General features: G+C 33.7%; 1 protein-coding gene across 1 annotated transcript; it reads left to right on the forward strand.

Moving 5' to 3' along the window:
• The first annotated feature begins 11,771 nt into the window (after window positions 1–11,771).
• LOC131868893 (germin-like protein 8-2) lies at window positions 11,772–12,692 on the forward strand. The gene is made up of 4 exons (XM_059215700.1): window positions 11,772–11,898; window positions 11,997–12,181; window positions 12,350–12,499; window positions 12,615–12,692. Exons 1-4 carry the CDS (start codon window positions 11,772–11,774, stop codon window positions 12,690–12,692), a joined length of 540 nt encoding a protein of 179 aa, XP_059071683.1.
• The last annotated feature ends 416 nt before the right edge of the window (window positions 12,693–13,108 follow it).

Consider the following 13,108-nt stretch of genomic DNA (forward strand, 5'->3'; position numbering starts at 1 on the left):
AAATTAACCGTTGAATAAAACTATCATTTTAGGGTTATTGGCGTCCTCTTGTGCCATTCATAGCATCTGTTTTGGACATCAGTATGTCCTCATCATATTCCAAAGATTGAAAATTAAATATTGATGTCGTTTTGTCCCTTTGATGACAACATTAAAATTTCACTTTGCTGTAACACATTTTAAGGTAAGTTGTAAGCGCATTTTGAATATAATTTCCAATATCTCAAGGTATTTGTTGATTGATACGAAGAAGATAAAAGTGTCGTCATATTGAGAAATTGGCAATCGCATTTCCATCAAGAATAAGATAATAGATATAACTCATACATTATCAGTGAGATCTGCAAATATCATAATCTTCTACTTTTCCCATGCATTTATAAATGATCTAATAAAATAGAGCTTCATACATCAGTTCATTCTAAAGCTTCACGACCTCTTCTTTCATGCCTTCGATGTCTATATAACCTATGTCTTTGAAGCTTGCTCATTTTCATTCTATGCAACTACTGCAGATACTCAAATTCTTAAGAAACTGCAACAATAATGTCTTGAGTTGATGAAAAACATAGTACATGCTCACAACAAAAAAGAAGCATATTTCAAATACATAAATCTTATTCAATCAACATACTCTTTATTAAATAGTCTTGTGGTATTACAGGGGTGACATATTGTTATAAATCACAAAGGGGTGCGAAATATTATGTATAACATTGTAGGCACAAAATTTGACCACATACAAAATTTCAAGACAAGTGGAAGGTGTAGATGTAGAAGATACCAATTTTGGCTTTCTGAATGTTCACATCAGTAGCATAGTGCATTGGATCGGTACATAAGTGAAGAGAACAAAAATCAGCGATGGTGAGATTAGAATGGAATATTCGATTTGATTATCGATCGGTTGGTATTGGAGAAAGTTTTCTACATGATTTATTTAGGGGAGTGCTAATTTGTTTTAGACAAGTGCATGTATTTTATTCCATATTTGATAGCTAGGTGCATGTTTTTTATTCTAGGTTTTGATTGAGGTTGACAAGGAAGTGAACGCTATTTGGTTGCATAGTTTAGCTTGGGGGAAGATATTGAAAAGAGAGACTATAAAATAATGAAGATATCAATCAATAGATTTGGATGAAGAAAAACGTCTAGTAATAAGATGGTGCAACACTTGGAAATGGAGATTCTAGATTTCAACTCATGGAAACATAAGTTTTGTCATTGGAGAGAATTAGTCAATGAGCGTAGAACTCGAGCATATTGTTAAGCAAGCTCTTTCCACAAGAATACAATATTGTACGAAATTACATAAGTGCTAGGTAATGTCCACTTTGTATTTAAGACTCAAATTGAGAAGTTGGCTTGTGAATCTTGCATTTAATTGATACTAGAGATGAGGGTACAACTCCATTCTTTTCAATATTTTTTATTGGGTTACACCAAGGAAAGTTCTAAATCACTAGTCACTATTTTATATTCTATTGAGTCCTACACGCTTACTTTCATTTTATGCCACCAGTATGTATATGTGAGCATTTAAGAAAACATATAAAGCACATTTTAAGTGATAAAAACACAACCTTTGCTCATATCTACAAATAGAAGCCGAGTTTAGTTACATGAACCACACGAAGCATTACACTCCTTGCGCACTCCTGGTCTTATGGAATTAGAGGAGTCACATTATGGTATGAAGCATAAAAGGGCGCGAGTATAACATCGTTGGTATTTACATGAGAATGTACACAATTGCAAGACAAGTGAAAGATGTAGATGGAAACACGTTAGAAATAAAAATGTCTATTTTTTTCTATATCAATGTTGGTTTCAGTACCACCAATTTTATACCAATACAATATGGGATCATACCTTAAAAAATGTTGGTTTATGTAGCATATATAATCATACCATCTCATAAATCAATGTAAACCTTGAAATGGAGGAAACAAGATCCTACGATTGACCAATGTAAGCTAGAAGATCTTAGTTGACACAACATAATTAGTAATAAGAATAGGACTAGTTGTTGTCTTTAAGGAAGGGATACGAAATTAGGTTCCTGTTCCTTTTGTTGCATGAGATGGAGACAGTGAAGTGTCTATAGATGAACTAGTCTAACAATGGTAAAATGACTAAGTTTTATAGAATGTAGTAGATACAAGATGAAATATAGAAAGAGTAAGACATATCTGAGATGGAGACATAGAGAGGAAATTGGGACTGTAATATGAAGCTAATTGTACTAGAGAGAAACGTTGGAGATCCGTGTCTAAAGTTGAGGGAAAATTGAGAGATGATCGAAAATGAAATCGACAATATTTGATCACTTGCCTCTTAAAAATATGGGTCAATGACTGCTGGGTGCCCTGTTCTTAGGGTTTTCGTTCAATCAATGTTTTGTGATGCCTGCTAATGTCTGGTCTACTTTTCTTTAACTTTCTTGTTATCGGATTTGGACCTGTAGATAGAGAAAATTGGGAGAAATGGTTATTTCATATAAGGGATTACCTTATCCAAACCGCGTATTAGTGTTCTCTCTTCAACAATGATAATGATGAGATAGGATGCATGCCCCCACAAGAAAAGAGGCTAAGCAAATGATAAATGGTGAAATGATGACACCTTATCTTAGGTACGAATTACATAATACACTTGATCATAATTTCTATAGCATATATTTCAATGATTGAATAATCAAATTGGGACTTCTTTATCGTTTCGCTCCCTGAATGCTTGATTGACTAGGTTTTTTGGTTTTCTACATTGAGTACATTGATTCCTAGAATGGGAAAGGGCGTTGTGTTTATATGAAGTTCACACCTTTTCGAAACATTTTGTTGTGATGGGACAACAAAACAAATTAGATTCATGCAAATTACAAGGTCCACTTTCATCTCTCAACAGTTGAGCCTATTTTAGCAAAATAGGGGTGTTGGGTGCACTAGTCCTTGAAAAATGTGCTAGTTAAAAGTTCACCAACAGGGGAAATAACCTGGTTTTCCAAAGCAATCTGAACATTAGGTACACACACGAATAAACCAGGCACACACAAAAAAATAGAAGAAAACCACATAGAAAACCATGCTGAAGAAGACCGTAGTCTACAAAAGGATAAACACTTGTGCAAGAGAAAACTCGTGACTTGTGCAAAATCGACGAGCTCCAAATGACCTTTTTGTGGGTTTGAGCAATTTCACTTACTATAGATTAACGTTTGCTCGCACCTCCATGAACCCAAAATAGCCTACGCCAATTTTTCAAGCTATGTGTTGTTAGTGTATGATATTCTAACTAGAATATTCTTCTATGTAAGTTTGCTAGATGGTTAGTTGTTAGAATAATGCCTGGTTATGTTAATCTTATCCATGAAACATTACATGATTCTAGATAGCATCTGATATTATAGGTGGAACTGTATTAGATATGTATTTTTAATCACCCCTAAGTTGATCAAAGATATTAAGAGCTTATCATTCATCTCAATCTGTGCATTTTCTTTTTTTGAGCTCCACTAGTTTTTTGGTACTCACATGTTTGTAATTTATTTTAATTATGACTGCAGATTTATAGAGGTTTTGATTGAGGTTGAGCATCTGAAAGGAATGTGGATTTGTGCCATAATATTTTTGTGTTCTTGTGAGGACATGATAATCCGAAGGTGTTTCTACTGTGATTTTAAAAATCCCGATGAATTGAAGTTTATAAAATTCATCGTATAAATAATAAAATAAAAATAGGAGATTTTATTTCATGGTTGATTAGTGTATTTTAAATTATATATATTTTTTATTAAATTGTTGATCATGGAGACCAAGTTGACAAATTTGAAGCTCTACTGTAGGGCGATTTTTTAGGAACACATTATTGTGTGGATAGTGGAAGCGCTTAATTAGCTAAAAGATGATTTGTCTTCAATTTTAATAAGACGATCAATTATTTTACTATGGTCAATCTGCATGTGTAAAGGTTTGGGATATTTTATTAAAAAGCCGATCCTTGTGTGCTGGCTTTTTGGCACTTTCTGGTGTGGTAAAATTTGCATAGGCTGATCTTTTGGCATAGATATTTGATTTGAACTAGTGATATAAAGTGGTTGTTTTGGCATAAATTGTTGGATATTGTTGGTCATGCTAGGATATGTTGTGGTCATTGATGTCAACATATTCCTATGATTTTCTCTGGTGATTGCAGATTGGGAAGATTTTCTGATCCGGTTTGTAGCGATGCTTTGTTGATCACTGTTTCGCAGAGTTCGGTATATCCTCTGGTATATTTTGGTGTGATCAGATCTGGTGCTGAGATTTTGGGATATTTCTTGGGAAGGTCTTGTGTATCTTAATTTCAGTTGAATCATGATTTGGTTCTCCGCAAGTTATCTTTCTTCCTGGCCGTTGTTGATTGGTTGTGTTCTTTAGCTTTCAGACGTTGACCGATGAAGATTTGAAAAGTAGTGTTGGTGCAGCTATTGTGGATGATTCTAATGTGCTTGCTGGTATTTTTTTTAATTATGTCCTATTTGTTTTGGCAATCTGTATTTATCGTTGTGTGAGTTTTTGGTGGTTTCTATCAACCAGTGATGATTTGTGTGTTATGCACCATTTCTGGTGGTGTAGCGTGTTGCGATTGATCTTTGCGTGATTTTCGGTGGAGTTATGTGTTTGGGAATTTGACCTAGAACCATGCTATGCTATGTAAACCACTATATTGGTCTGGTGGTCAGTGTTTGTATCGTGTGATGTAATTTTGTAATTGAGGGTTGAGGGTTTAGCCGACCTTGTTATCAAGGTTGATAAATTATATATATAGGTGATATAGTCATGTAATTTGGTTGTTTGATGTTGTGTCTTCATTATCAGAGAGAGGTTTGTGTGCGAACATGTGATGTATCCTTCGATGTTGAGTTTGTGGTGAGATTCTATTTGGAGATGCTATTCTTTCCGTTCATTTCTTTCGAATTGTAGTCCAAATCTTATTGCGAGTCAGTGAGACTTCCCTAAGGGTTGTAGCCTTCCGAGCAAATATTATTTGAGCAGTGAGCTCTAGGCAGTGTGCCTGAATGCATGTGCATTCCTCATTGTAATATTTTCACATACTATTGTAGAGTATCATCTTACTGTGGGTAGGTTCCCACCATGGTTTTTCGCTTAACTGGGTTTTGCGCATCAAAATCTTAGTGTTGTGTGTTGTGCTATTAATTTTCTTATCTGTCTTATTACTGCAGTTTATCAAATCTGTGTTTTGCGGTAAAGTTTGTTATTCCGGTGAAGACTGATTCACCCCCCTCTCATTCTTCCCTCTTGGCTGTTGTTAACATAAATATTGTCAAATCAAATCAATTTTTGGTCAATCTTAGAGTTGCATATGTTGCTTATCTATTTTTGCATGAATTTTGAACAATTTGAATAAAACTGTTTTGTCTTTCTCTATTAATTTTTCCTTGCATGAATGTCATTTTGGCTATTTACAAGGCCGCAAGACTCCTTCTTGGTCTAATTTTTAACCTTTTTTTACCGTTACTTGAGTTCTTCAAGGTCATGTTTTGCACCACTTAGACCAGTTATCTAGCATTAGAGGGCATGTGGAGATTTTGTTTTGCCTCATGGCCTCATCTAGTTTTACTTTATTTTGGTAGTCACGTTTGCCTTTTTAGGCTATAGTGTCCCTTGTTCCATTGCTGATGAAAAGATCCTTTGTCAACTATGAATCTTTGTTACATGAATTTTGGATGAGAATAATTGCTTCCAGAGATTTATTCCTATTACAAGCACTTTTTTGCGGAGGCTTTTATGGAGGAAGACAATAATAGTTCCTAGTGCATATTTTGTGTTCTTTTTGCCCCCGTATTGTTTATGCTCTTTCCAATTTGGTTATTTTAAAAATTGTTCACATATTTTAATGATGAAGTATCATTTCGTGAATTATACTACACAAAATGTAGTAAAGTTCCATCATCTGGGTGGTTACATGCACACACATCTAGTGTAGGTTTCATTCAAAGCTTTTTGAAAAATAAAACTTATGAAATATAAGTTACTAATTAACCATACAATCTCTTCAACAATTCCTCCAACTGGTAGCCAAATGATGTTACGTGCATCTAATTTTTTTGACATCATACCAACTAGAGAGTAACTATGCAGTTATTGTCATGAGCCTATTTCATAAATTACAAAATAATTTATACTTATTTATTTATTTTTCATTAAATTTAAAACAAATTAAGATAGAAATTTTTATTTGAATTAAATATACATTATTATGATAAAGATTTTTATAAATATATTAAATATTTTATTGAAAAGTTTTTTATAAATTATATAAATATGTATATTAAAATCATAAATAAAATAGAAACTCTATCAATTAGAAATATTTTAATTAATATAATGAAATGTCATCACACACAGGCATAGAATCCCAAGAAACCAACATCCTAACAAGCTAATATCAACTCTAAAATTTATCTAGAAGGAACATTCAGATACACTAACAAAGTCTAAATACGTAGTTGTTGTTGGTGCTCCAAAATGTTCCTTGTATTGTAATGGATTAGTCATATATGTATCCCACAAAATTATGATAGAAACATTTTACATCTACCACAATGAAAGAATAGATAACAATACTAAAAGTATAATAAATGTAAACCTAGGTATTTTGTCAATCTCCTAAAATATTATTCAAGAAAAAGATAACTGATATGAAAAAAATTACATGTTATAAATAGTTTTAGAAGAGTTAATCAAAGCTAGAAAATTGATTTTCAAGAGGATGCAATTTGAGAATATGAACCATCACATCAAGCAATTGGATGATGTTGAGTGTCGACATATTGCTAGGGAGACATGCAAGCTAAGGTGGTGCTTGATCATCATAGACCAATTCAGTGATGCCAAGTCAGTTCTTGTAGGTGTATTGAACCTAACTCATCAAAGGAGGAGCAAGTGACATATGGCATTACATCAAATATTATTCAATGTACCTAATCTCATTTCTCATTGATCCACATTCAAAGAGGGACATGTGCCCAAAGTGTTGTAGTTTTCTCATTGGTTAAAGTGGTTGTTGTTATAACTAGCCCTAATTAGGGTTTCATGGTTAAATCTCGGCCATTAAATTCAAATCAATCTCGGACATTCATTTGTATCAAGACTTCTATATAAGGTTTGCCTTCTCATTTTTAAAGGTTAATAGGTGGATAATAGAGTAGAGCAGAACTGTTAGAAAGTAGAGTAGGAGGAGGAAGCTAGAGATTGTTTCCAAGACTTGTTGAAATTAATACATAAGTTTTGTTGAAGATATGGTGGATGTTTGTGTTGTCTTTCTACATTTTGCATGGGTTCTTGTTACTTCTCAAAGTTAATTGAATTTTACTGATTATGATGGAGAAATGCGAAGATATATGATGAATTACTTAGTGCTCATACCATTTGTTATTTGTTGATTGCAAATTGTAGTGCATGGTTGGTCTAAACCTCATTGTTGAAATAGTTCGATTTTTTAGTATTTTTAAAAATGTAAAAAGTTCTATATATTATTATTTTTAAATTATATTTTGAATTTTAAAAATAATTTGTTTTAATTTATTTTGAAATTTTTATCTATTAATATTTATTGCTTTTAAAAGTTTATAATATTAAAATAATTAATTATGTATTTAAAAAATTTAATATTAAATTATATGTTTATGACTTCTTAAATATTATTCTTATTTAAAGGAGAATCTAGATCAATAGAACAATTTAGATTAAATTAAACTTAATGGTCGTTGGACATAAAATCGAAGCTATTGTTAATTCAGTTTAGAATGTGATTATTAACCACACATGTCATTAGAGGGATGCAAGGTTGTATGGGCTTTAGGATGACTTGACCTTATTATGTGTGGTCATAAGGTTGTTTGTAAAGCTAAAGCAAGGCAAGTATGGATATCGAGAAAATAATTATAGTGTGTAATTTAAGACTCCCAAATGTGAGAAATAAATACAAACAAGAGAAGTGTTGAAGTATACAACTTCTATGTAACTTCTTCCCTTGCCACTCTATCTACAAAATTCCTCAGATGTATTATGTACTGAGAAGTATAAGTGGATAATGCACTAAAGGATAGTGCATACGTGACAAAACACACAAAATGAGGTTATACATGGCAATTACAAATAATTCAATACTATGTTAATACTATTACTATTGGTTCAAAGATTTACAAAAGGTATAACCACCATACTAGGTGTCAACCTATGTTAACATCTTCATTAACGAGTTTGAATTACAAATTGGCCCAAAAATATCCCTCCCTCCCTCTCTCTCTCTCTCCCCTTTTGTATCTTTGTATCTCTTCTTTTCTATCCGTTTCTATCTCCTAATCTTTATCTTAATTTCTCCTTATCCCTCTACAACTATATCTCTCTTTATTTGTCCTTTTCATCCTCTCTCACTCTATCTAGGCACGTCTCACTCTCTTTAACCATCTATTTCTTTGCCACCTCCCTCTCTTCATTTCCATCTCTAGCTCTCTCTTCCTCTGTCACCCTATCTCCAGACATGTCTCGCTCTCTTTATCTATTAATCTCTCCCCTCTCACTATTGCAAACATAACATGAGCCTATTGGTAATGGAGTTCAATTATCTTTTGATTGAAAGGTTTTCTTTCACTTATGTTTGGTTTGTATTAATGAATGCACAATTGATTCAAAGTTATCCCTCGCTCATTCTCTCTCCCCCTCTCTATATATTTATCTCTTCTATCTCTATCTATTTCTCTCTCCTCTCTCTTTATCTCTTCCTCTCATATCCATATCCCTATTCTTCTCCATATCTATATCAATCTCGATCTCTATCTTCCTCTCTATATTTATCGCCTAACTCTATCTCCTCACTCCTTTATCTTTCCCTCACTCTTCCTCCTCTATCTCTCTCTTTATATCCCTATATCTCCCTCTCTCCTTCTCTCCCTATTTCAAACAAAACATAAGAATATTGGTAATGGAACTCGATTATATTCCCGGTTTAAGGGTTTTGTTTGATTGCATTTGTCCGTTTAAGTAGATGCATAGTTGATTTGGATCTATAATTTTTTCAAATGTTGAGACCTTTGTTGAATAAATAATATCATTTACTAAATGGTTTGCTAATTTATCTCACGTGTTGCACAAATATATGAAAAAATAGATCAATTTTTTTTAATAATCATTCCACATCTATTCGGCGTACATATTGCACACCAAGGTGCAATTGCTAGTTGTATATTCTTGACTTTTCTATTACACCATATCATTCAATAAAAAAGAGAATAGCGTTGATGGAAGAACCACAATCATCTGTAACCGCATAGGCTACCCATGCCTATTTGTATCACCTCCACATAGAAAAGTACCTAAAACCATGCTCTCTACATTAATAAACATTTTCTTACTTATGCAAACCATGTCATTAAAGGGTCCAAAAGTATAGGGATTCATTCAAAAAATATTCCTCACTTAATTGCATCCAATATTAGATCACTCCCGGTGTCCATGCTCTTACATGGATGTAGATTTACCTTTCGTATTAGTCATTTGTGGAAACTCAATGGGGAATTGGAGATTGTGAGTGTGGTATGAAAGACAAGGTAAAACCTATGAGAGATATTAAAAAAAAATGTACTCGAGTAGTTATCAAGAAAACTGAGATTATACTAGCGTAAAATATGACCAAACTGTTTTATTGACTTGCTCTTCTATAATATGAACCACTTATTATAATCATGAATCGATCAGGTGTAGAATTTTATTCCCCCTCTCACTCTATTTGTTCCTTATATTCGATTGTTGATCACTTTGATTTCTTAATTGTAAAAAGTTCATTAGTTAGCCACCCTTATCCAAAGAGAGTAAAAAGATAATTCTTGATAGGTAAACAAGGGATCATGGAACTAAACGTTTCCCAACCAAGAATCATCCCAATATATCACTTTTAACGCATTTTTTACTTCTCAAATTGAATATTTTTTATAAACTATTTATAATTGTCATATTATTTGATATAAAAGAAAAGAAAATTCAATCAATATAAATAAAAATAAATAAAATGAAATGTCTAATCAATATGAAATACTTTTCTCATATATTTGATTGAAGTAAGAGGAAAAAAATAATCTTTAATATTATATTTTCCTATTTAGTTACCCCAAACAACTAATTCATCAAAACATTAAGTTAAAAAAAATATTAAATAAACATATATCTCACAAAAATAATAAAAAATAAATCATCTAAATCAACTGTATGTACTTTGTTAAAAGGAGAATCGAGAGGACAATGCAGTCAACTGGACGAAAAGTTTTGGTGTCGAAAAATGGAAATAGACAGATCTCAAACATTAGAAAAAGTAGTAAACCTACTTTATTAAAGAGAATTCACTCACCTAAAGGTAAAATTTTGATCTCCAAAACTGCTAGAAAAGACACCTACTTCATTTACAACAATGCACTTCATTTACAACAACACACTCACCTAAAGATTAAATTTTGGCCGAGTTCAACTGTAGATGGATGTGAAAGAGACAATCTAAGCAACGCACTCAACGCAACGTGAGCAATGTTTTCGCACCCATCAACAGTTTGAGAATGAAGGCTCTTTTCTCTAAAATATCGCGGTTTACATTCATTATAGTTATGAGTATTGGAAGCGGTACGATTTTTAGTCACTGTTGTACCTTGACCCAAGGTAGTTCAAGATGCATTCAAACTACTCACCCATGACATTCTGAAAATCAGACATCAACGTCTTAATAAGGTTATATCTTATAGAGGTGATGGATTCTAGTGAATTGTAATGTCAAAACCGGATTCTATTTCCGCTACCCATCTACCCTCTAGGGTTTGGAAAAATAAAACGATCTTAAATAATTCTAAATACTAGATCCCTTGGACAACATGGTCTCTTCCAAGATGGGATTCTCAACACCACCAAAAAGTTTTTTTTCTTGTAGAATACCTCTCCAAAATCTATCTTCTTATACATTTATCCTCCATAAATTGGTTCTTATGTTTGCATATGTTGTCTTAAACCTATAATTTAGGTCTCCAAAACTGCTAAAGAAAAGTAATACACCTACTTGACTTCAAAATTGTAGATGGATGTGAAATAGATATTCTAATCAACGCATTCAATGTAAAGTAAATGAACATAAGTTATTTTGAGCAATGTTTTTCTGTCCTAGAACATAGACAATCTGAGAAATAAACATTGAATAACATAAATTAATTTAAATGACGAGAGATAAAAATCTCATTGAAAAAGGGTACAAAGCATGGACAGTCTTTAGGCCAATATCCAACTCCAAGAAAGAAACTTTCCTCTCATACCGATTCTCCCACGGTGGAGAAAGATTTATATATTGTTTCCTTTGAAGAAGCCCACCGTTCCAATTAAGTCTAAACAATTCCACATTACTAAAATGATGGCGATGGCGAGAATACGTGTAAGGCAGGAGGTAAGTTGATCTTGAGATAGGCATACGCAGCAGGGCAGGGAGAAGATAGAAAATTTCAACGTTAATGAAAGGATGGTGAGAATACATCTGCGGTAGCAGGCGAGACAACCACATGCAGTAAGACTTAGTGTGACGTAAGGAAAAGAGCAACAACTCTGGAAGGATCCGTGAAATATACGGAGTCAAGATGAATTAGTCTTTGCGGAGAGTTATGGTTTGGGCTATATAAAGCGTGTAATGGGTTTGTAATAGACATTCATATCCTGATCTCTTGTGTCTGCGTTTCTATTACAATGGCTAACCGCATGATTTACTTCACGTTGGGACTTTTTCTGTTGATATGCTGTTACAGCGACAGGGTCATGGCAGGGGATCCGGATCCCTTGCAAGATTTCTGCGTTGCAGATGAGGAAAGCAACGGTGAGTGAGAATATTTATACATAAACAATGATAATGATTTGCTTATTAGACGAGTCGAGTTACTAACAGACAGATTGATTTGATCTTGTTTTAAACAGTTTTGGTGAACGGGTTCGTTTGCAAAGACCCAATGCAAGTTTCAGCAAACGATTTCTTCTTCCGGGGACTTGGGCAGGCAGGGAACACCGACAATGATGTGGGCTCCAACGTAACGATGGCGAACGTTAAACAGATACCAGGCCTCAATACGTTTGGAATATCGTTGGTCCGCATCGACTACGCAGTGGGTGGAATAAATCCTCCTCACACACACCCAAGAGCCACCGAAGTTCTTGTTTTACTGGAAGGCCAGCTTCTTGTGGGTTTCATTGACACCAGCAACAAATTTTTCAGCAAAACTTTGGAGAAGGGAGATGTGTTTGTGTTTCCAAAGGCACTTGTTCATTTCCAGCAGAATGTGGGGCATGAAAATGCAGTGGCCATAGCTGGATTGAGCAGCCAGTTTCCCGGAGTTCAGACAATCGCCAATTCTCTGTTTGCGGCGAATCCCCCTCTCCCCGATTCCGTTTTGAGCAAGGCCTTCCGCATCACCCAGGAACTGGTGAATTACATTCAAAAGAAATTCGCATACTAAACAAAACAAACAAGAGGTCTCCCAATGAAGACCGTCTTTCCCAATTCTTTTTTCTCACCGTTGAATAAAACTATCATTTTAGGGTTATTGGCGTCCTCTTGTGCCATTCATAGCATCTGTTTTGGACATCAGCATGTCCTCATCATATTCCAAAGATTGAAAATTAACCGTTGAATAAAACTATCATTTTAGGGTTATTGGCGTCCTCTTGTGCCATTCATAGCATCTGTTTTGGACATCAGTATGTCCTCATCATATTCCAAAGATTGAAAATTAAATATTGATGTCGTTTTGTCCCTTTGATGACAACATTAAAATTTCACTTTGCTGTAACACATTTTAAGGTAAGTTGTAAGCGCATTTTGAATATAATTTCCAATATCTCAAGGTATTTGTTGATTGATACGAAGAAGATAAAAGTGTCGTCATATTGAGAAATTGGCAATCGCATTTCCATCAAGAATAAGATAATAGATATAACTCATACATTATCAGTGAGATCTGCAAATATCATAATCTTCTACTTTTCCCATGCATTTATAAATGATCTAATAAAATAGAGCTTCATACATCAGT

This window comes from Cryptomeria japonica, unplaced genomic scaffold, assembly GCF_030272615.1.
Source record: "Cryptomeria japonica unplaced genomic scaffold, Sugi_1.0 HiC_scaffold_223, whole genome shotgun sequence".
In the NCBI taxonomy this organism is placed as follows: Eukaryota; Viridiplantae; Streptophyta; class Pinopsida; order Cupressales; family Cupressaceae; genus Cryptomeria; species Cryptomeria japonica.

Bases quoted from the DNA above. Each gene is read 5' to 3' on its own strand.
- LOC131868893 (XM_059215700.1), top strand. From the start codon at position 11,772: ATGGCTAACCGCATGATTTACTTCACGTTGGGACTTTTTCTGTTGATA. The intron at 12,182-12,349 runs GTGGGTGGAATA...GTTCATTTCCAG, and splicing joins TGGTCCGCATCGACTACGCA to CAGAATGTGGGGCATGAAAA. The intron at 12,500-12,614 runs GTGAATTACATT...CTATCATTTTAG, and splicing joins TCCGCATCACCCAGGAACTG to GGTTATTGGCGTCCTCTTGT.